Genomic DNA, 24,911 nt, shown 5'->3' with positions numbered 1-24,911 from the left:
AACTGCATGAGACAGTGAAATTATGGGCACTCCATGCTGAATAGAAATCTTGGGAATATTTAAGACTTAATGGCTTATATTTATTATAATACAAGCATTTATTAATGATACAGATTATCAGGAACCAGTTGCCTGATAAACTGCATATTTTGAGTTGATGAGCAATAGATTGATAAATAATTTAATCGTTTTTAACTTTTGTATCCTGTTTTTGTATTTATTGCCCTGTACACCGCCCTGAGTCCTTCGGGAGAAGGGCGGTATAAAAATATAATAAATAATAATAAATAATAAATAGACATATGGTACAAATACCGCAGAGGAAGAATATTCTGTACATTGGCTGTCTGCTTTGGTTTGTAGTAGGCTTTGGGTATTAACAACTGGGAATTAAAAAGACTGAGCAAAATGCTATTCTAATTCTAATTCTGACCAGTGCAATTGTCTAGTAAAAACAGAGTCTAGTCCCTTCCTCTTCCTCTTCCTCTTCCCCTTTCCCTTCCCTTCCCACCCAGCATCTAACACTATCCAGTAGCAGTTTGAGCAAAGACTGATATTAGAGAACCAGTGATTACTTTTCATGGTCTCTCTGTTTCACACTAACGGGTTTGCATTCATGCAGAGGTTCATTCTGAAACTTTTTATAATTGGTCTGAAAGGTGGCAGCTCTCTTCCTTCAACTATCAATGGAAGAGTAATCTGCCAAAACTGTTTCAGTTCCTCTTTGTCCTGGCCATTTTGGCGACCTTGTGAGGACCATTCTCTATATTGTGACTTCAGCATGTATGTTTCCTCTTTCTTAAAAAAAGTGCACTTGTAGTTCACAGTTCTTCAATACCTTCCAGCCTTAGCCCTTCCAGATCTATACCTTTGAAACTGTTTTTCTAAACTGTGAATTACCCAACTCATGGACAGCCAAAGCTCTTTTTTCATCCTTGAGAAGACCAAGGGGTCAAATTTTGACCTTAGTGTTAGAATTTCGTACCCAGACATACAAACAAGGGAGGGGCCTTTTCCTTTCCATACCTCCTTTTGGGAGCAGGCCCTTAAGAGTACTATCTACTTTGGGTGGGTGGGTAGGAGTTACAAGGCTCCAGACCTTTCCATTTTGATTTTCCTACCAACTTCAAATATAAAGGTAAAGGTAAAGGTTCCCCTGCACATGCGTGCTAGTCGTTTCCGACTCTAGGGGCCAGTGCTCATCTCTGTTTCAAAGCTGAAGAGCCAGCGCTTGTCCGAGGACGTCTCCATGGTCATGTGGCCGTCATGACTAGACACCAAAGGCACACGGAACGCTGTTACCTTCCCACCGTAGTGGTCCCTATTTTTCTGCTTGCATTTTTATGTGCTTTCGAACTGCTAGGTTGGCAGAAGCTGGGACGAGTAACAGGCGCTCTCTCTGTTACGCGGCACTTGGGATTCGACCCGCCAAACTGCTGACCTTCTGATTGACAAGCTCAGCATCCTAACCCACTGAGCCACCACATCCCTTCTTACTTCAAATATAGGGATGTCCCCCCAAAAAATTAAATCCAAGCCAATTTCTCTTTCAGGTCCTTCCAAACTTGCCTGAGACCGAATTCCTGCTGATTTTAAGAAAGATTGCCAATACTGAAATCATATTATGGGGTCATGAGTCTTTGCCTAATTTCCTGGTGGATATTCTCTAAATCTTGTATTTTTCCTTCAAAATATTGTTAAAAACTGAAGGAAACTTTCCATTTTGTGCTGCTATAAAGCAAAATGGAGTAGATTTTTGCCTTTCTACTTACTAGGAACAGACTGGTTCTTTGTCAGCAAAGATGCCTTTTCATTTTCTGTTAAGTGTTAAATACAGACCCCATTAAGCTTTTGGAATTTATTTTTGCAGCAATTTCAGTTTTTCATTCTACTATATAAATACTACTAATATTTCATCATTTTTCTTTTCTTCTGTAGTTAAACAATTTAGATTTAGCTTCCATAGCTTGCTTCCTCCTTTTACCACAGTGGGCCCCTTCTTGGAGTCTTTCCATGGTCCTTGCTCAATTATCGTCCAAAATATTTGAGGATCTTCTGCGCCTTATATCTTCTCACTATGAAAACTGTCTTTCTGCCTGCCATACAAGTAAACGGTTGTCAGCTCTTCATAACTTTGCATAAACACAAGATTATCGTCGGTGATAGGAGAATCCTTTCTTTAAATTTTCTCTACTTCTCAAATGTCATAGGTTTTAGTGGCCTGATGTTTTTTTGTTTGTTTTCATAATCCTAGTACCCCCATCTTACACTGTCTTTGTGTTTGACATATTTTGGGACTGCTTTCAGCTAGGAATAAGACTAGGAGTAAACCTTCCATGCAATGACCTCTCTGTCTAAGCATGACATTTTTTGTACTCGATCACTGAGTTGAATTAGCTCACTTTTTGCATTTAATGGTTTAGCTCAGGGGTCGGCAACCTGAAACAGTGAAAGAGCCACTCGGAACCAGTTCCCTCACAAAAGGAAAAACTGGGAGCCGCAAAAAATGGATGCTCATGCGCGCGCATGCGTAAAACAAGAAGCTTGACAGAACAGTGAAGCATAAGGCGAGACATGCAGCCTCCCTGCCTCCTCCACTCTCATTCACTCGCCTTTGCTTGGAAAAGCTTCTCTCTCACTCTCATTCACTCATGTTTTGTTTGCAAAAGCTTCTCTCTCGCTCTCTAATTCCCTCACTTTTGCTCTAAAAAGCCTCTTTCACGCTCTCATTCGCTCACACTTTGCTCAAAAATGTTTCTCTCTTGCTCTCATTCACTCACCAACTCAAAAGGCCAGCCGCGGCGCCTCCATTGACTTTCATGGGGACGCTTAGCAATTAAAACCACTCCCGCTACTGCTGCTACTGATAACTTTTTCACTTGCTGCTTGGTTCTGATGAAACCGGAGAATCCCCAGATGCCACTGCTTGGGGTGGAGGAGGCTGCCCAGGTTCGGCCGTAGCGGAAGCCAACGACAGTAGCGGTGGAGGCGGCAGCAAGACAGACACTGGAGGTCTGCCGCATCTCCGTCAGCCTCTGCCTCCCCCGCAGAAACAAATCCCCGTGCCGGCCCCCATGGCAGCAGTGAGCCCCAAGGAGCGGGCAATCACTCCGCCGGTGGCAGCTGCTGTTGGGGCAGCCTAGTGCACTCGCTGAGACACTGGAACGTCTTTGGCGGCAGGAGTAGCAACGCATGCCTGTCGGGTGGAAAAAACAGGTTGGTAGTGGTGGCAGCGGCAGCTGCTCTTGAGGCAGCTTAGTGCTCTTGCAGAGATATGGAAGTGCTCCAGACCCGTGCTCCGCGGCTTTGACGGCAGGAGTAGCAACAGCTGCCTGCCGTTATCCCTTTCTTCCAACACCACCTTCCCCCCGGTCGTTTCTCCCGAGTCACCAATGTTCACAGCTCCCTGCCGCTAGCAAGAACCATCATTTTGAGTTTTTTACCCTTCTTTTTCCAGGCTAAGGGATTGCCAGCCCTGCTGATGTAGGAGAAGCGAAGCAGGGGCCCTGCTGGCTCTCCAGAATAGAGGGGCCGCTTCCTAATAAATGCAGCTGATCAGTCTTAGTTTCTTCTGCAAGGAATGGTTGGGGAAGGGGTGCATTTGCTTCACCCTTTCCTCCCCCAAAGGTTTCCCTGTTTGGAAGGAGGAACGTGAAAGGGGTGGCTTTTGGTTTCTTTCCTTCTAATGGACAGAGTGGTGCCCATGGGTATTAGGGAGGGTGCAGATTGGGAAGGGGGATTGCGTCTTTCCTCATCCAGCAAAACTGGTAAGAGAAAGCTTGTGGGCTGACCAACTAAGCTGCTAAATCCCCTCTTTGTAGCGGACCCTCCTCACTGGGAAGAAACCTTGCCAATGAACAGTTTTGGAGGCGCGCGCGCATGTACACACACACACACACACAGAACTCTCCCTCTCTGGCACGCCCCATCTGACCGACCCACTCACCTTTCCAGCAGTCCTCCTGTCTCTTCCTCCGCTGCCGCCATGTGCAGTCCGAGGAAGAAAAGAGGTTTGTGGACAGTCCCACAAACAGCTTGTGGGAAGTCCCACAAACAAAAGAACTTCAACCAATCAATTCAAGCTTCGCAAGTTTTTTTTCCCATGAGAAGTTTGAATTGATTGGTTGAACTTTTTTAGTCCCACTTTTTTTGGGGGGGGGGAATGCACATGGCAGAGGACTGGGAGCTGCATGCGGCTCCAGAGCCGTGGGTTGCTGACCTGTAGTTTAGCTCTTCCAGATGATGGTCATGGTCATTTCTTCAGTGCAACTGCAGCTTCTGGAGCATCATCCACAGGAATACCCTCGTCCACCTCTGTGAAATATCATTGGCTTGATGTTGACTCTATCAATGGATGCTTCTTTCTACTGGCTGTCCTTTGTTCATTTTTAGAACGACATAATTTATGTCCTCAAATAAGCTCTTTATTCTTCAATTAACTGCAACTGAAGTTGTTTGCTTGGTCACTTGACTCTTCTTACAACTATCCTGCCTTACTCTCCCTGATAGTTCTTTCCACACTGGAGGCGCTGAGGTAGCTGGAGAATCATGGCTCTAAATGTGGCCCAGTTTCTCAGTACCCAAAGTTTAGTCATAGGATGGGGGTGGGGTGGGGTGGGGCTGACTGTTGGAACTTCAAATCTGCTCCCTTATGATCATCTAATATTTGCAGCCCAGATCTGGAAGCACTAAAGCTGATACAATCTTCTGGCATTCCATTCTGAGCCATTGCGGTTACTGCTTCTTCCTGAGAATGGCTAGTGTCATGGTGGCGAGCCTATGGCACACGTGCCACAGGTGGCACGCAGAGCCTTCTCTGTGGGCACGCGCACCATTGCCCCAGTCCTAGGCCTTCAGCTGGGTTTTATAAAACTTTTGCTTTAGGCCTCCACTGCCATGTGCACACACACACAAAAAGGTTCAATCAATCAATCAATCAATCAATCAATTTCAACTTCTCGCGAGAAAAAAAAGATCTCGCAAAGTTGGAATTGATTGATTGAACTTTTTAGTCCCACCCAGTCTGCCATTACCACCACAGCCATGCCCACCCAATTGGCCATGCCCACCCAATTGGCCACACCCACCCGGCACCTGACTATTACATAAGTGGGTTTTGGGTTGCAGTTTGGGCACTCGGTCTCTAAAAGGTTTGCCGTCACTGGGCTAGTGTGTGCAACCCCATTAGCAAAACCCCTAGCAGCAGAACTTCCTCAGAAGTAGCCACTAGCTTTTTAAACCAACAATTCATGGACTGGAATGTTCTACTTAAATTACAGCAGATATGTATCAACTTGGTTCTTACAGTCCCCAGCTAGCATGAGAAGATATCTGAAGGACAACGAGTTGAAAAGACAGTTGTTTTGGGGTATTGAAGTAGTAACACAGCATGCTATTTTTATGTGGAGAAAAGGAGAAAAAGATCACCTTTTTTGTGTGCTTTCTTAGAATGTAAGAAAAAAAATACTTATAAATTTTCCACAGAACATATTCCCTCCCCTCTTGCAACTTGCTTTCAAAGACTGCTTTAACAGGAGTCTCCTGTAGTCAGATCCCGGTTGGAAATCAACAGTTTAGCATCTTGGTGGGACTATTACAAAGGCAATTATATATAAATCTAATAAAATAAAATATTCCAGGTTTGCCCCTGCATGATTGGGATCCGGGATCATAATATCTTCTGGTTGTTTGTTTCTTAATTCTTCTCCAGCTCCCAACGTAAATGGCGTAGAGGAACCCAGTCTTGCTAAGAGACTGCGTGGCACTCCGGAACGGATTGAACTGGAGAACTATCGGCTCTCGGTACAACGGGAAGAAGACTTGGAAGAAGTGCCAGAGGAGACACTGGCAGAGCACAACCTCAGCAGCGTGCTAGACAAAGGAACCGAAGAGGATGTACCCAGCAGGTTATTTGATTTGGGCATCTTTAAAAGCTTCTGTAGTTAGTTTTCTACGGTCTATGATAAAATACACTTTTTTCAAATTAACTAGCAAAATACCTGTTAATATATTGTGGCACCACAGACTGAAAAGGAGGATGGGTTTTGAGTTCCATTGTAGGGTCACTATTATACTCTGGTTTCTCTACAAATCTTATAAAGCTTTTGTCTTCTAGTTGGCGATCTCAACCATCTTTAGCACAGGACACATTTTGCCCTGAATAATGTTGACTGCTGTGGGTTTGTTTTTTGTTTTTTTACTTTTTATCCTATAAAACTCAGTAAAACCAAACAAGATTTGCATGCTTCTTCAGATTTAAGATTTGGGGCTACTTACGTGAAATGAAAGATCTGAATTGTCCAAATAAGAGATCAACCAAAATGCTACATTCTGGGTGCAGCCTCTAAATTCAAAAATGGCAGCAGCCAAATTATAAAGCTTGCAATTTTCCACCTTTTTTTTACAGCAAAGGTTTGTAAGCCTTCTTCTGCAAACATAAAAAATGCCCCCAGATATTACCACTATACTTTAAAACAGGGGTATCCAACCTTGGCAACTTGTGGACTTCAATTCCCAGAATTCCCCAGCCAGCTATGCTTCCTGGATATCCTTGCTCTAAAAGTACAAAAGCCACACCACCGTTGCAGTGGATATCCTTGTTTCTAGTGCATGGTGCCATCAGAAATCTGTTGATTACTTGGAGATTCACTCACTCAAGTCATAGAACCATAAGGCTGAAAGGAACCTTAGAGGACTTCTAGTCCAACCCCTGCCCAAGGCAGGAATCCTTATACAATCCTGGACAAATGACTATCCAATCATTTCTTGAAAACCTTTAAAGGCAAATATTAATATTGCAGAGCAGGGCTTTTCAACCCTTTCACCGATTGTACCACTTTTAGGAAATGGCAGTATTCGAGTACCACCTAGCAAGGTGTCAAAAACTTGATGACCAAAAGAAAAAACTGTTGAAATTTGCAATTGCACTGAAATGACTTATGACCATTTTTCACACTTATGACCATTGCAGCATGTCCAAGGTCATGCAAATTATATTTGGATGCTTGGCAACTGATTCATATTTATGATGGTCACAGTATCCCAGGGTCATGTGATCCACTTTTGCAACCTTTTGACAAGCAAAGTCAATGGCAGGGCTGCTGGCAGCCAAGTGCTAAGGTGGGGCTTCCCTCCCTCCCTCGTTCCCTGCCTCCTTCTTTCTCATTCCCATCTCCTTCTGAAGGAAAAAATTTGAACCCACCCCCACCCCCTATTTTCCCTCTTCCATATATTCATCAAACAAGGAAAAGCCTCCAGAGACAGAAAAGACAAGCTGATCAGGGAACTAGCTTAAAAATGTGCATTCCCCTTTAAGAATTAGCTACTGGCTAGAAAGGAAAGTTACTGAAGCCGGCACTTAAGGAAGACAAAAATGTAGTAAGTACTGGCTGCCTGCTAAGGCAGCCTCCCCAAATGGCTCCATTCATAAGTAAAGGAATGCTACAGGCAAAATCCATTCAGGAGAAAAATACTTCAAAATCCCTTGCAGCAAAACTTACAGCTAACAATAGCAGAGCAATAAAATCTAACATGAGACATCAGCCATCCGCCAAATAGAAATTGCCAAACACTCCTTAAGAACACAAAGCCCACGTTACACAAATCCCAGAACTTCAAAGTCACAAAAGCACTTAAGAATCCTTCCACTCTCTTTCTCCCTCCCTCCATGCCTCACCTCCAGCCAGTGCTGCCTTTCTTCATTGCTGCCTTTCTTCATTCCTCCTGGAGGATGACCCCCCTCCCCTCTGCGTTTCTTGCCTGTTTGTTGCTGGCAGCACGGATGGCTGCCAGAGAAGTTGTAGATTGGCTCATGGCCAACCTGCTTGATCTCCTCTCCTCTCCCCCCACCCTTTTCCTCCTTTCCCTTCGGTGCAGCTACAGCTGACTCCACCTCCTCCCAAGGCTGCTTTTTTTCTCTCTCTCCCTCTACCGCCCAAACTGCCTCCTTTTATAGCCTCTCCTGTCTCCGCTCCCCTCCTCCTCCTTTGTCTTCCGGGTGAGCCAGAAGGCCTGGGGCCTTTGCCTCGCTGCAGCCACTCTGCAGCTCTGGAAGACTCTCTCACAGTAAGTCCTGCTCTGCGCTGGCTCGTTCCCTCCCCCACTACACTTGGCTGGGCAGGACCACATAACACCTGCCACCTGCTAATGTACCACAGGTGGTACGCATACCACTGGTTAAAAAGTCCTGTTGTAGAGAAACAATCGAAGAACTTCATTTAATTCATAGGTTCCAGCCTAGAGTTCTTACTTTGAGTTATACTCTGTTTTCAAGTGACAGAAAATAAAGCTAACATTCCATCACAAGGGTTTCTAATCTGACCAAGTAATATACTAAAATAAATAATATTTTTATAGTGCAGGGGGTGGGAGGGAGGGAAATATATTCTTAGAAGTTAAAAAAAATGCAGATTTCTTTCATACTCTAGATGAAATTCCCAGATGATTTACATTTGCTAAGTTTACCCATAATTTTACTTAGCAACATTATTTTTTTAAAGAATCTGTTTTGCACACATACTATTTGGGGAAGATAGATATAGAAGATAGAATGAATGATTCTCTAAGATTGGTGATTTTTTTCCCCCAATGGGGGCCATTATTTAAAATGTATTAATAAAGCATAGTTGAAGAAATGAGACACAGACATTTAAGTGAAAAAAAATGCAATTCTCAAGCTCTCTTTCCACTCATACAGTAGATTACAATGATTTCCATAGGTAAAAAACGGTAGGTACAACTTTTTTTCTGTGAAAGTAGCAAATGAAACTATCATAGAACATCTGAAGGAAGTTTAAACTGTTGGCACATTTAAAGTCAGGAATAAGTAATATTCCTTCTGATATTTTGGACAATTGCTCTCATAGTCTCTGCCCATTGGTCATGCTGGCTGCTATTGATGGGTATTGAAGTACATGCTCTTCAGATAGGGGTATGGTATGTATCCTTATTCTTAGTAAATCAATTTCCCTAAATAAAGTTCTCCATTCAGTTTTGTCTTTATGCCACAGAATACCCAAGAACCTAAATTTCAGGTTGTTTATGAAGACGGAAGCTCATTCATTCCCAGGGTCTTCTTCTTCATTAAAATAAGTGGGAGGGGGGGAATAATTGGAACAGGAAATTTCCATAGACTACTGGGATGTATGATCTCAGATATAGCTGTTCATCTTTTGAAAATTCAGAACCATGGAAATACCATAATTTAGCACTAACTGCATGTTTGTGTGATCATCTATTTTATCCCAGGAATCTTTAGTTGAAATATAGTGTATTGAATATAGTGTATAAATATATGAAATCCGTAGCTGACATGCCAAAAAGCTATTGCCAGCCGGATGTATAGGTTATCCTAATTTATGACCACAGTTGGCGTCAGAAATTTCCATTGCTAAGCAAGGGAGTTGTTAAGTGACTTATGTTCGATATTATGTTGTCTACAGTTGATAAACAAATCACTGCAGCTGAATCACGTGACTGTTAAGCGAATCCAGCTCCCCCCCCCCAATTGACTTTGTTGTCAGAAACTGTTTGAGAAGGTTGCAAAGGGCAATCATAGGACCTCAGAACTCCACAACTGTTGTAAATATATGCTAGTTGCCAAGCGTCCAAATGTTGACCATGTCACTGTGGGGATGCTGTGATGGTCGTAAATGTGAAGACCATAAGTCACTTTTTTTTCAGTGCCATTTTAACTTGGAATGGTTGCTAAACAAATAGTTGCAAGTCGAGGACTACCTGTACAATATTAGGCTAAATCAGAGGTCCCCAACCTTTTGGGCACCAGGGACCAGTTATGTGGAGAGAGGTTTTTCCATGGACCGGAGGGTGTGTGGTTTTGTGTGCTGCCTGCGTCCTGCGAATGGGTCTTTGCTTGTTTGTGCGGCCCGGTTGCTAGCATGCCGCGGCCCAGTATCGGTCCACAGACTGGCGCTAAATGGTTAGATATTCTGAACCGGTAGAAGATCGTTTTCTTTGGCTATATTTATTGAAAAATATTACTAGCTGAAAACCTCTCAAGATGTCTCTTGTGTACTTTCTCAACAGTAGCTCAGAATCTGAAATAGAGGAGGAAGAAGAGGAGGAAGAGGACGAGGAGGCAGCAGAGCAGCCCCAGCAACCCACCTCCGACCTGGGTGGTGTGCCTTGGAAAGAGGCTGTGCGAATACATGCCATGTTGAAAGGAAAGAGTGAGGAGGAGCTGAAGACTGAGAAAAACCAGGATAATGAAGAAGAGGATGAGGCAGAAGAGGAGGAGGAGGAGCTGGAGGAGGAAGAGGAGCAAGAGGAGGAGGAGGAAGAAGTCTCTAGTGAAGGTTAGTATTTTTTTCCATCTAGATTCAAATTTGTGTGCTGATGAATACATATGTGTATGTATTCCTCTTTTTTTCTGGAAAACTTACATATTAATACCTAGCAGTGAATCTGGCTCAGTTTGATATATAAAAATTTCTGGGAGTTTAGAGAAGACATCTTTTGAGGATATAATAGGATCCCAATTGATGGCTGTTTTTTCTGACTGTATTTTGTCTAATCCATCTTCCATTGCCCTTATTTAATTTTAAGATCTTAAAACACAATACTCGGCTGTTGTATTTGCGTTTACCAAAAGTAAAAGCTATGAATAAATAAGTTGCACTCAAGATGAAGAGAGAATCACAATGTTAGGAGCCAGGAAACCAACTTCCAAAGCAGACATTTCAGAAAACAGCTATATCACTGTTGTAGAATGTATTCATCATCTACGAAGTTCAGTGTTCAGCTTCTGTCATTTGCAGGGGAGGCTGAGAAAAACCTCTGTCTGAAATTTGTGAAGCTGTTACTACAAGCTGCAAACAGTTTGGAAACAGTTGCAGCATCCTAGGATTGTGTGGTCACCATTTGCAAGCCAGCTTCCAACAAACAGTCAGGGGGGGGGACTTAGATTCATTTAATGACCACGTGATTCATATAACAACTGCAGTGATTGTCTTTACAAATGTGACCAAACAGGTCATAAAATCAAGCGCAACTCACTTAACAAACCACCTTGCTTAGTAATGGAAATCCTGGCTCCAAATGTGGTCCTCAGTCAAAGACTACCTGTAAGTAGCAAAGACTGTGAAGAAGGAGAGTCATCTTATCTTTTCTCCAGCTTCTCTCCATGAACATCTCCTTTAGTTTTCTAAAAACTAAACATTATATTCAGCAGAGAAATGAGGTGGGATATTGAATGGGAGAGCCTAACTCTGTAAAAAAATTTTAATTTAATTTTATTAGATTTATATACCGCCCTTTCCCGAAGGACTCAGGGAAATTTTACAGGGCATTTTAAAATCACACCAATACAAAATACAAAAGTTAAAAGACAATTAAAAAGATTAAATTATCCCTGAAAATAAAAACCCCAGTTAAAAATTCTCAGCCTGGGCCGGAGAGCTCAAAGAGCCAAGTCTTCAGGTCCCAGCGGAATGAACGCAGGTCAGGGGCAGGTCAGGTACATGACAAACAGCCATTTCTCATTCATTCTGAGCCTGCAGTTTGGGATACAGGCTACATTCGCAGCTGTGTAAAACAGGGCTTTTCAACCTTTTCACCCATTGTACCACTTTTAGGATATCTGAGTACCACCAGTCGCCTAGCAGGGTGTCAAAAACCTGATGACAAAAAAAAACAGGAAAAAAGTGATGAAGTACAGGTAGTCCTCGACTTAAAACAGTTCACTTAGTGACTGTTCGAAGTTACAATGGCACTGAAAAAAGTGCCCCGCAAGCCACAGCCAAGCAAGACACCTGCCTGCCCGCCCAGAGGCGCTCTTCCTCCTGTCTGAGGTTTTCATTGTTGTGAGCATTTCCATTGAGGATTGGCAGCGGGGGTGGGGTGTTTGGTTTTTATTCCCCCCCCCCCCCCCCGTCTGCTGGGTGGTTGCAGCAGGTTTTGGTCGCTTCATATTTATTTTTATTTTATTTTTATTTTAATCCCATTTATATCCCGCCCTTCTCTGAAGACTCAGGGCAGCTTACAATTTAAGCACAAACCAATGTGCTTAGCAATAGTCTTCATTCTATGTATATGCCTGCTTATTAGGGCTTTCAGGCCCCCCCAAGCGGCATTATTACAAAGTCAGCTTATTGCCCCCAACAATCTGGGTCCTCATTTTACCTACCTCAGAAGGATGGAAGGCTGACCCTGGGACACTGTGACCATCATAAATATGAATCAGTTGCCAAGGATCTGAATGTAAATCACAAGACCCTGGAGATGCTGCAACATTCCAGCTGATCGGCGCTTCTTTTGGGCTCAGAAGCACCAGGATCAGCGCCAAGCTCCAGCTGGAGCCTGGCGCTGATCCTGGCGCTTCCACTGAGCCCTGACAGCTCCGAAGAAGCGCTGATCCTGGCGCTTCCGCTGAGCCCTGACAGCCCTGCAGCTCCAGCCATCTCTCCCTCAGCCTTGTGCGGTGCTGCCACCGGTTCAGCTCATTCCCCTCCCCCGCTACCACTTTTCTAGGATGGTTGCGTACCACCTGCCAGGTGCCAATATACCACAGGTGGTACCTGTACCACTGGTTGAAAAGCCCTGGTGTAAAAAAAACAGTCTAAAAAGCTGTGAGTCAACTGTTGTCAAAAACTGTAAGTCAATATTTCCTGTAGCAGCTAGTAGAAAACCATAAACATGTAGAATATTTAGGCTGGAAGGCGAGTAGAATCATTACTGACAAAACCTCTAACTCTGTTACTTTTGAAACTGATCTTTTTTAAACAATTGGTTCCAATTTTAAAATAGGTCTGGTCTGCCAGAGCATTTGATCACTCTCTCAGGTTTTGCATGGATCCACTCCTTTAATAATGGAACACATGGGGAATTTTAGCCAATAAGAGCCTTGGTTGAGAGAGCCATCTCTTGAGTAAAGTAAAATTAGTTAAATAGGTGCGGGGAAATTGCTTGTAAATCCACACAATTTTTGGAATATATATATGAATTTTCCAATTTTGTAATCTGTAATATGCACCGTGGGATGGACATGTATCCGTTACACATGTATCCGTACATATTTTGCATGTTCAGATTCCTATGTGAGATTGAACATGTGTAAGACTATTTAGAAAGGTGAAGCCTCTGTGGGTTTCCTCAGCATACGCTTGTGTTCCTTCTCACTCTCTGTCCTTTTCTTTCACTCTGACAATGCTATTTGTTGGTGTCTTCCTCCCCCTGCTGTAGAGGGAGAGTATTATCCTTGGGAGCGAGAACTTCAGCAAGGCCTCTGGCTTCAACATCTGTCAAATGAAGAGGACACGGGTACTTTTAAAGGTACCCTCGCACCGTCACTGCATCCCTTGAGGAAAAAGGGGGAGCTCCTTTATTACAAAGAGCAGGTCTCATGTGGTACAACCTATTTAGAAACTGCTGTATTCAACATATTACATTTTAAATAAAAACACATGTATATTCGTCTTTCCCTCTAGATCAGTGTTACTCAGCTTAGCAACTTTACATTATGGGGATTTTAACTCCCAGAATTTTCCAGCTAATTCCCCAGCCACCCATGCTAACTTGGGCATTCTGGGAGTTGAAATCTCTATATCTGAAAATTGCTAAAGATAGAAAAAGTGCTTTAGGACAGTGAGATGGTACCTCTTGTGGTTTACCTTCATTTTTCATCACAATAGCTCTGTGAGATAAGGAATAGAAGTGAACTATTCAGTTCAATCCCTGATCACCATGGTCAAATGGGGCCTGGTTCTCTTTAGTCCTTATTGAACATTTTAAAATTATATTATTAGGAGCAAATATTATATTGGCTTTTTTTCTGCCTCTTTCATTAGATAAATAGAGTAACAGCTAGATTAAAGCTCAGGCATTTCTAGATTAAATTCATTAAATTCCATGGCCAAATATGTGTCTGTTGCTGCACATTTATATACTGTCTTTTTGTGCTGCTTATCTGGGAATGAGTCAAACCCTAAGCATTCAAAGACTAGCAGCATTGTGATCTTGTTTTTTCACTGTGCAAGATTTTTTTTATTATTTATGTCATGGCTTGACATTTTTGTTACAGTGATAACGTCATCAAAAATAATCCACACTATTTCTCTTTTTAACTAACCAGAAAAAAAGTATTTTTTTCCCAGTTTTTGAAGACTTGGTTTGAAAAGCCCTCCATTTTGGCTTAATATTATATAATACTTTCACATGTTATTGTGACATTTATTATAATTTGATAAAAACTCATTGCTTCTAGTATCTGAAATTCAGCTGCAAAAACAGTTGTATATAATTAGGGAACAGGATACAATAGCAGTCACTATGGCTATACATTGTAATAAATTTTGAAGAATTATATCTTTCTAGAGAACAAGCAGAACAGGACTGTGTGCTGTTTTGCTCATACACAAACCTTGCCAACATTTGTGGATAACAATCAGAGACTACTGTATCTATGTTTTGTTTATTGGGACATTTGAACAAGGGCTTCTATCTTTTATAGAATAAGCCAGATCCACATTTTATTCTTGCTTTCAAGGTCCCATTTTCAGAGAAAACAGGGGTCTTCAAACTTGGCCCTTTTATGGATTGTGGACTTCAACTCCCAGAATTCCTCAGCCAGGCACGCTGGCTGAGGAATTCTGGAAGTTGAAGTCCACAAGTCATAAAAGGGCCAAGTTTGAAGACTCCTGAGAGAAAACCATCAGAATTCATCAGTGATCAGAGCAGTAGACAATCCGCAAACCCTTTTTCTTTATTCTGTGCTACAGATTTTCAGAAATTCAACATAATAATCCCCTGTGTTAAAGTTCACCACTAGGTCAGAAGCTTCAGGGGAGACAAATCATCTCTATGGGCTCATAGAAAATTAGAAATAGTGAGTTTTGTTGGATACTATCAGAATAACCAGCTTTAGTTTCTGGTGGTTGATGAGGCCTGCTCTTTCAGAGCCTTGCTAAGGTTCTGTGTATGAATTCCCAGACATTCTTTTAATCTTGCAAATTAAACCCATCCTGTTAACTCCCCAGCAGTGTGTTCTAACACTAACAATACTTACCCAAGGATTTGTGTTGGAAAAGGACAGTTGGCGGCCTGAGTTGCCATAATTCAACAAGAGAACTTGAGTGCATGATGTTCTTCAAAATTCCACAGGATAGTTTCATAGTTACATCATACTTCTTGGAAGTAAAATGGGATTGAGTGGGAAGTAAAGAAAAAGAACAAAATGTATTTAACATTCTGCCTCTATTCTTAGTTTCTTTTGGGCTGTTCTATGATTTAAGTTGCACGTATTGGGCAGTTATTGTTTGAAATGCTGCTCATTAAAAAAGAAGAGGAAAACTGTGACAAAACCATACTGGTGAACGTGGTAGCTTTATTAGCAGTTTAAAAAGAGTGACAAAATAGACATGATGGAATTAGATGCTTTTCTAGTAGTCTTAATGATGGTGAATCTTCAAGTATTGCATTTTGAAGGATTGTTGCATTTTGCAGAGAATGGAATATACAAATGGCAGTGTGGAAGGAGACACTTGCATGCCCAGTGATGATCTTATCTATTTTCTCTTTCACTCTATTTCAAATAACCGTTTTTTCTCTCTCCCTGTCTTTCCTATCCAATGATTTGTACTCCTTTTCCTCCCTGTTTTCCTTTGCCAATGCCTTCTACATGATCCACCACTGGCCTTTTGTCTGCTAGCTGGAAACCTGAGGCTCCAGCAGATAGTAAATCCAATTGATCCCCTGGAAATCTTGGCTGATGTGCACTGGACACACATCCGTCAGAAGGAGGAGGAGGAGGAGGAGGAAAAAGTGGGTCCCACTTCTAAGTCCTCCACCTCAAGAGGTAAACATGTCCCCTGCATTAAGGGCATTTGATTCCCATTAAATGCAGAAAGACCAATTCTGAGACCATCTTCATGTTGCTTTTAGAGCTTTCATGTTTGCCATCATTTGTAATGGAATGGAACATGTCTTGCGTTTATGGTACGAACATTTATTTGTAATGGAAGATGGATCTGCTGGTGTGCATGAGGACCACAGTAGGAAGTATCCATTTTAAGCTTTAAGTACCCATGACTTCTTAAGACAGGCAGAATTAGCTAGATTAGTCTAGCCCAGGGGTCTGCAACCTTGACAACTTTAAGACTTGTGGACTTCAGCTCCCAGAATTCCTCAGCCAGCATAGCCATGGTCTAGCCCAGACATGTCAAACACAAGGCCCGGGGGCCAGATCCGGCCCGCGAAGTGGTTTCATGTGGCCCGCGAAGCCATCCTGGAAACAGTGAGGGAACAGCCCCCACTGCCTTGGCCCTGGCCCAGAGACCCTCCTCCTGCCAGAGACCCTCAGATCTGTCCCATTCCTGCCCAGGCCCCCATAGGCACCCTTGATGCGAACGATGTACAGCTGGCCATGCCCACCTAGTAGGCCATATGCACTCTAGCCATGCCCACCCAGTAGGCCATGCCCACCCAGGCCACACCCACCCAGCCCCCTGAGGGCAACCACAATGCTGATGTGGCCCTCAATGAAATTGAGTTTGACACCCCTGGTCTAGCCTAATGCAAGAGAGAAATCAAGTCTATACAGTTCTTTAGGCTGGCTTCTTAATGGAGAATAGCCTTCCTCAGCCTGGTGGATCCTAGATGTTTTCCATCTCCCAAGAATTTCAATCCAGTAAGGATCAAATTGATGATTTGGTAGTTTCAGAACAGAAGAGTGAAAAAGGGAAAGACTGATAAAAACCAAATAGTTAAGAGAATTTGAGAGGACTGTGGGCATTGCATCTAAAGGGGTGGCAGAAAGTTAAGAATAGTTGAAATAAAACACTTCTAGTAATAAAATGGCACAAGATCTCTTCAGCATGATGACAACCGAATATCTGAAACATGGATTGTTCACTAAATGGACAGAGAACAGGATGGTGAAGATTGAAATTATTTTTTGAACATTAATCTTTAAGTGAGACGCTAAAGATGCTCTGTGTAAAAGACAAATTTGGCTTCAATTACTTTCTTCATGGAGATTATTTAGAAGCTGAAAAGAAATGTAAAGGACAGTTTTCTCCATTCTACACTTTCAGAATGTGTTGGATTCCAATTCCCATCCTCCGTAGCCATTTGAAAATGATGGCACTTGCTTTTCTAGTAACTGGAAAGTGCTGCTAGGGAAAATCATTAGAGCAGAGGTCCCCAACTCCAGGTCCGTAGACCAGTACCAGGCCAGGACATGCCAGCAACCGGTCTGGACAAACAAGCAAAGCCCCATCCGCAACATGCAGGCAGCACATAAAACCACGCACCCTCCAGTCCATGGAAAAACCTCTCTCCATGGAACCGGAGAGAGGTTGGGGACCTCTGCATTAGAGGACATCTCAAATATCGGATTATTAATCCGATTCTGAACAATTTGCAACGTGTAGAGTTATCAGAATCCAGATAAAAATATTTCTCCTGTAAACTACAAAAAGTAGGGCAAGCAACTTCTTTCTCTGATCTTCTTGAGTGCTCCATACAAAGTAAATCTCACACAGTATTGGGATAAGAAGCTCTTACTTATATTTAGCCTAGCAAATGCTTGATCTTTCCATGCTCTAGAGCTTCTGTCAGATAGGTAATCCTAGGTTTGTGTTCCAGACATTTTTTTACATTAAATCTGCAGCTTGTTACTTTTCTGAAACAAAGGTAAGGCAAGGCAAGGCAAGATAAGACAAGACAAGACAAGACAAGATAAGATAAGATAAGTTGATAACCTTTATTATCAATTTTTTTACTATGATCACACTGGCCCACATTAAAAATGAAACACTGTTGCCTGCTCTCAAAAGAAAGTATATATCTACCCATACATAACACCCATAAACACATGCTATATACATGCACACACACGCATGCACACACACATATAGTAAATTTTACTGACAAAGAGTTAAAGGGAGACTAGTAGAGCTATTTCAAGCTATTTAACTCTCATCAGCTGGCCATACCCTTCTGATATTTGAATCTGGGCTGCTTGCATATTAGGCAGCTGTATGTTAGGCCACAGGTTTAACTCTTTGTCAGTAAAATTTACTATATACACAGACTTCGTTTTAACTACATCTGCCTGCAAAACGCTCCTAGATTGGGGCTGAAAGGCAGATTACTCTGTCCCATATTTGGGTAGACCGGGTGCTCTGTCAGACACTTAATATATACATATAAATATTAATCACAGTCCATTTTGAATACGTAGTGGAAAGAGAAATACACAGTGGAGAGAGTTCACAAGGTTGAAGCTATATGGAACAAAACTGTAGCTGAATCTGGATATTCTGCTTCAGATACCACAAAGCCGCCTCCCAGTAACAAGGAAAACAGGTTGTGAAGAGGATGAGTAGTGTTCCCAGACAATCTTACGGACCCTGCTCAAGCAACGCTTACATGCTATGTCCTGGATGGTAGGGAGGGAACAGCCAATGATCTTTTCTGCCACCCTCACCACTCTCTGCATCACCTTCCTGTCTGATGCAATGATGTTTTCAAACCAGAAAGTAATGCAATATGACAGGATGCTCTTGATCGTCCCTCTATAGAAAGTGGTAAGGATGGGGGAAAGAAGATAATGGGCAAGGTGCCCTTTATCCTTCACTGTTGGCTATCCTGGCTGGGCTGCTAAAACTTGTATTTGAGCAGCATCTGGAGGTCACTCATACCTCATTCTAGCTCAAGACAGTACTTCTTATGATCAATCGTATTCCGAATGCTGAAATATTAATACTTTGCAAGGAGAGGGAAAAAGTTCTCTGTCTCAAAGCCACTGAAATTGCAAGTCCTTTTGGTCCAATTACGTATTGACTAGCTTTTTTCCAAATCCTTTAGAAAGTTTCCTTTCTTATACTTCCCTTGAAATGAGGGGTGTGTCTGTGTGTGTGTGTGTGTGTGTGTGTGAGTGAGTGAGTGAGTGAGTGAGTGAAAGAGTGAGAGAGAGAGACAGCAGACACACAGAGCAAGAGAGACTGACTAAGAATAACTATTAGCGGAAAAGGTATTATGAACTTTACAAGAGAAAGATTGCTTGTTTGTTTAGTCCTACTGTAGACTTCTGCACATGTCATATACCATGAAATGTTACTCCATATATCTATGCTGCAGCCTACCAAAAATGATTTTAAATATCAATTTAAAACAGTCCTTCCAAATAAGGAAAATTGGATAGAAATAAACCCTCATCTGACTGCACTTTTCACGGAATGTAAAAGAATCTTCCCATTTTAAAGGTAAATTATTTGGATGAAAAGGTAACCTTTCCTTTGAGGAAATACAAGTAATGTTTCCAAGTTATCGTTGCATAATTATTCCAGCTCAGGATCTGTATGCTATTTGAAAGCATCACTTGGATAGTTAAATCTTTCACCAAACCCTGTCCCTCAGTCTGTTTTCAGCCACACATATAATCAATACCTTGAGTGCTATTGGAAATCTCAATCACTTTCTTTTCAACAACAATCTGTAGTTCTTAAATTATAAGCAGTTTTAAAATTTGACAATTTAAAATTTGGCACCTCTGAAATTGAAAACGAACAGCCCAAACACAAGAGAGCTTACATTTTGATCGTATACTTTCTCTGAAGAAAAAAAAGAAGGCATATTTTGAAGTTCAGTAATTCTCACAATTTGAAAAGCTTAATATGTTCATTATACTTTCCTTGTGCTATATTCTATGGATTTTTCATAATTGCCTTATTCCCTTGGATTTTCTCCGATGATCTGGTGTATAGTTTGGGGTTTCACTGTTTATTTAGCATCATGGGAACTTTCCTCTGCTTCCTTTCCTTGATTTCCCTAATTTGCTGTACCCCAGTACGGTCCTTTTTCTTTTTGTTGGGATGAACTCTTTTAAATTCTCAACCAGGGGAGCCAGACCTAGGTAACACTGGTGCCAGGTAGAACTTTGATTCAACCTTTTTAAGGTTCCAGGTTAAATAGTATAAAAGAACTCAATCTTGTCTCTTAGCTAAGAGATATACCAGGGAAGGCTAAACATGCAGTTTTGTAACTCATATTAAGCAATGGGCTTTAAATTGCCCTTTTTACATTGTTTGTTATATAGCCTTTATCAAAGCTGGATGTATTTGGCAGGAGATCCTGGGAGATGAGGACTACTAAGAGTTGGGATCTCCATGGCAGAGTAATCATCAGAAGAACAATACATCCACTTAAAGGAAGGTAGTGAATATAATAGGGATGGAGGGAGTCCATTGATCAGAGCATTTCTGTTTAAAATATTTTTTTATTTTACTGGAGATCTTTTTTTTTTAATCCCATTTATATCCCGCCCTTCTCCGAAGACTCAGGGTGGCTTACAATCTAAGAAGCACAAATCAATGTGCTTAGCAATAGCCTTCATTCTATGTATATGCCTGCTTATTAGGGCTTTCGGGGCCCCCAAGCGGCATTTTTACAAAGTCAGCTTATTGCCCCCAGCAATCTGGGTCCTCATTTTACCTACCTCGGAAGGATGGAAGGCTGACTCAACCTTGAGCCTGGTGGGACTCGAACCTGCACTAATTGTAGGCAGCTGGTGTTACTTAAGGAGGCATTAGCCCACTGCTCCACCAAGGCTCTTTGATTTCTGCAAGAAAGGTCAGACCTCAGGCAAATGTCAATCTCAGTTTGTAATAATTTTTCCACACAGTTTTCTACAGGTAGGTAGCAGAAGCCATGGCAGAAGATACCAAGATCAAGGAATTCATGTTTCAGCCTTCCCCTTCTTATAATCCCATTTAGGGTCCTTTTGAGTTTGCTTTTCCATGGTGTGTTTTTGTTTTGTTTTTCTGCTTCTAAACATTTTCTTTTGTGATTCCATTTCAAAATACATGTTTAGTGTGCTGTGGAATTTATTATAATTTTATTTTATTTTAATTCAGCATCTGACCTTCCCTCCATTCGCCACGAGGCAGTACAGGCATGGCTGGATGCAGTCCCAGGAGGTAGTTTTGGTGATGTTCTGTTTATAGCTCACAAGTAACCCTGCCCACCATGCTAGCAATGCCACTTCTCCATGTTTCCAGTGCCCTGTTTGCTGGCCTTTTTTAACCCAGGAACTATCAATGTCTTCATTGCTACTGCATGGCAGAGTTGGGGAAGCAGGGAAAGGGCGCTTGCATGTCCCAAAGAGATGAGCCATTCTTGCATGAATTAGACCACCATCTTAATTCCTTCAGCTTCCCTTCTTGCAGAGAATATTGGAAATACAGATGTAGTTGAGAAGAGAAGTAGATTTTCTAGATATGCCATAGACCAGTAGGACCTATTTAAATTTAACACTACCTGAAAGGTGAAACCAAGCCAAAAGCTCTACATAGGTAATGCTCTTAGATATAGTCCAGATGATTAAGCACCCGTCTGACAGTTTGCTAAAAACAAAATTTTCATTGTTGCCAGTAGAAGATTGCACCCCAAGATAAATTACTTCCTTTACTCAACTCTCATAGTCTTGATTTTAAGCAAAGCCGTTGGTGGCAATTGTTTTCTAAAATTACATTTAAGTTAAATGCTGTTTCAGGTGATCTGAAGTGTGGCTAATCAGTTCAACCAGTAATCTTTCAAGTGGTTCCATCTTTAAAATTCATAATGGGAAGATGCGTGATCTGTCCCACATCACATAAAACTTATTGTAATACTTCATTTTCTTCAGGACATCTACCTAATGTGGGAAAAACTCTTCTCACTTGCTTTATTCTGTAGCCATTATCTTCAGTACTTTAGCCAGTTTTGAAACTTTTTTTATTAAAAAGTAGAAATAATACAAAAATTGTGTCTACAGTTCTGAAAAGAGGTATAGTTTGAAGGATCACTGAGCTGAAAGAATGCTGATCTAGATAGACCTTAAGTTGACAAAAACGTCAATGAGGTCAAGTATATTAAAGTCAGAATTGAGATATGTTTGTGTTCCTGGAATTCCATCATCTAGATAGATGTCATAAACTGACTTTACTGTAGGACGAGGCATGGTCATGTCTAGTCCAGGGGTAGGCAACCTTGGCTTTTTTATGACTCGTGGACTTCAACTCCCAGAATTCCTGAGCCAGCATGGCTCAGCTTGGAAACCTCTCCCTTTCCCCTCAGCATGGCTGGCTTGGGAATTCTGGGAGTTGAAGTCCACGAGTCATAAAAGAGCCAAGGTTTCCTATCCCTGGTCTAGTCCATAAGAAATAGCTAAATTGTATAGGTTGCTTCTAAACAGCCGTATCCTTTGATCTTATTGTTAAGGGTAAGTCCTTCTAAAAGAATTGGTTATACGTAATTATAGGTAGTACAACAGAGATTACTTGAGACTTGACAATTTGGATTTTGCATGGTGGAGCTAGTGCATTTCTAAAACTTTTTTTTTTTTTGCTTCTGTGAGCAGAGTTTGCATATTGCCTTATTCTTAGCCAGTTTTGACTGCTGACCAACTTGGCCAAAATATTGCTTCCAGTAGTTTGGGATATAGTAGTGCATCGCTCTTAAGTTTCTATGTGACAGCTTCCCCCCACCCTGCACTTCATGTTTCACTGCTTAATATGTGCAAAGATGTATTTGCAAAATAACTATAATTTCCCCAAGAATAGGTATGCACCAATATATGCTAATTTGTGCCTCCATTAACATATCACTGAAAATTTTATTTTATTCATGGGAATATGCATGATTGCTTAGGAGAGACTAGTCTTTCCTATATTGGAGGATGGTCCAAAATATTACGTCAATTAATTATATAGCACCAGTTATGTTTGATTCTAAAATGCTATATTTGACCTCCACATACAGTGCTACCTTGGTACTCAGCTACTTTGAAACTCATTGAATTTGGTACCCAACGCATTTTGACAAAAAATGCATCCCGGTGCTCGTTGTTTGTTTGGTACTCAATGCACAAGCTAGAACTGGTCACTGTCGGCTGCCTTGTGACTCACTACAGTATTCCTTATGGGAAAAGTTTATGGTACTCTTCGTGCCTCCTGGAACCAACTAATGATGAGTACTGAGATACCACTGTAGTTTGGATGGTTGCTTAGAACAGCTATAGCTATTATGTATATGCCATAAATATATTTCCAACTATGTTTAAACTTCAGTAGGACTACATGGTCCAAATGTATAATATTACAAACATTTAAATGTAAATATTCTAAAAGGTCAGCCTCACATTTCAGGGCATCATTCATTTCATATGTTGACCAAACATATTCTACTTGTTTTAAAAAGATGCATTTGGCTAATGACCTGAAGTTTCTGCTTTTATCCAACATGCATGAACTGAGCTTTTATGATTAGAAAAATTATGTGCTGATTGTCTCAGCTCAGATGCATCAGTGTCACATACATCAATGTTCTTCAGCGTTCAAATGAAAAAAAAAAGGCAAATCTCTATTCCAGGATAGTCTTGTCCCATCACACACATATCAATTTCAATCCAAAGTGGTACAGTCCTAGCAGAAGGCTCCATCACATGTTTGTTGTATTTGGATTACGGGAGTGTGTCAAACAGAAGTCTATTTTTTCTTCCATCCCATTGTCTCTTTTCAAAATTTCTACCAACAATTTATTGTAGCCTTGTGTGAAGAGAACGGTGATGAAGATGAAGTGGGTACCGAGCCTGCAGAAGCTATTGAAGATGGGGACACGGGGGCAGAGTTGGATGACGGTAGGAGTCTGAGAATACCTTCATATAGTATGCTATTGGTTGTTATAATGGAATGTGTGGATGACCTTGGGGGACGAGGGAAAAAGAGCCTTCCTAGAAAACAATCAGATAAGAGAGGGAGGAACCCCCCTGTGGCTTAACGGTCAGAGAAAGAAATTTAGGAAAGACTGCCCTAATTGATTAGATGGTTAAAAGTAGTGATGGGAAGTTTGTACCTTCAGACTTAAGCCAGATTCTATTAATATACCCTTACAATAAAGTAGAATGAGCCCACCTAGTCTTGTTCCCTGCCTGATTTACCTGTAAGGGCCAGCAGTTAATACTGCAGAAATACAAAGTCATGTTGCAAAACGATTGTGTGCAGATTTGACCACCCCAAACAAAAGAGCTCAGCTGATATAGTAATTTAAGTAGTGACTTAATGGCGTGAGAGTTGGAGGTGGCAGAGAAGGATTTCAAGATAATTATACATGGCATCTTTTAATCATATGTGGAGAAGCCACATGAAATAAAAATGTGGTAAAGGGCTCCAGGAACACAGAAGTAAAGCCTATTTTTACTCTAAAATTGTGATTTAGAACTAACAAACTAGGTAATTTAGCATACACATAATTTACTCTGAGTAACAATTTGGAAAAGGAAGGAAGGAAGGAAGGAAGGAAGGAAGGAAGGAAGGAAGGAAGGAAGGAAGGAAGGAAGGAAGGAAAGAAAGAGAAAGAAAGAAAGAAAGAAAGAGAAAGAAAGAAAGAAAAAGATAGATAGATAGATAGATAGATAGATAGATAGATAGATAGATAGATAGATAGATAGATAGATAGATATATGGGGGCCACAACCCTACATAGTTTCACCATTCCATTCCCTTGTTATGAAGTTACTATAAATGTCTATAACATTTTAACCTTAATTCTTTTTTGTTTTCCAATTCCTGGTTTAGATGACATCCCTTCTGATGCAGAGGCAGAGTGTCGCCTCCATCAAGAAGAAAAAGGAGGAGGAGGAGGAGAAGAAGAAGAAGAAGAAGAACTGGAAGTCTCTGAACTCAGGGAAGCAGAAACAGTTACCCCTTTCATTATGACGGAAGGTACTAAACATTTTAGCACTACAGAGCACACTGGATTGGCTAAGAACCTGTAAGCCAAATTATGCAGTTTTTCCTGTTTTTTTTTTAAATTTAGAACAAATCAGACAATGATTCCCATTAACTGTGTTTTCAAATAAATCTATTATCCCTTGTGAACTCAGGAAATTCTTGTAATAAATACCGCAAAGGTTTCGT

The 24,911-nt window shown here is 41.4% G+C and overlaps 1 protein-coding gene across 1 annotated transcript in view; it reads left to right on the top strand.

The window, feature by feature from the left end:
• Positions 1–24,911, top strand: part of MICAL3 (microtubule associated monooxygenase, calponin and LIM domain containing 3) — a 196,879-nt gene that overhangs the window by 136,787 nt on the left and 35,181 nt on the right. The window contains exons 26-32 of the mRNA XM_083365265.1: positions 5,711–5,906; positions 10,045–10,313; positions 13,198–13,287; positions 15,662–15,808; positions 20,871–20,933; positions 23,540–23,632; positions 24,570–24,716. Coding sequence (XP_083221391.1) covers positions 5,711–5,906; positions 10,045–10,313; positions 13,198–13,287; positions 15,662–15,808; positions 20,871–20,933; positions 23,540–23,632; positions 24,570–24,716 — 1,005 coding nt within the window. The remainder of the gene's footprint in view (positions 1–5,710; positions 5,907–10,044; positions 10,314–13,197; positions 13,288–15,661; positions 15,809–20,870; positions 20,934–23,539; positions 23,633–24,569; positions 24,717–24,911) is intronic.

This window comes from Vipera ursinii (assembly GCF_947247035.1).
Source record: "Vipera ursinii genome assembly, chromosome: 6".
Lineage (NCBI taxonomy): Eukaryota > Metazoa > Chordata > Lepidosauria > Squamata > Viperidae > Vipera > Vipera ursinii.
Note: the sequence above shows the minus strand (reverse complement) of the source record. Positions and strands in the feature narration are given on the sequence as shown.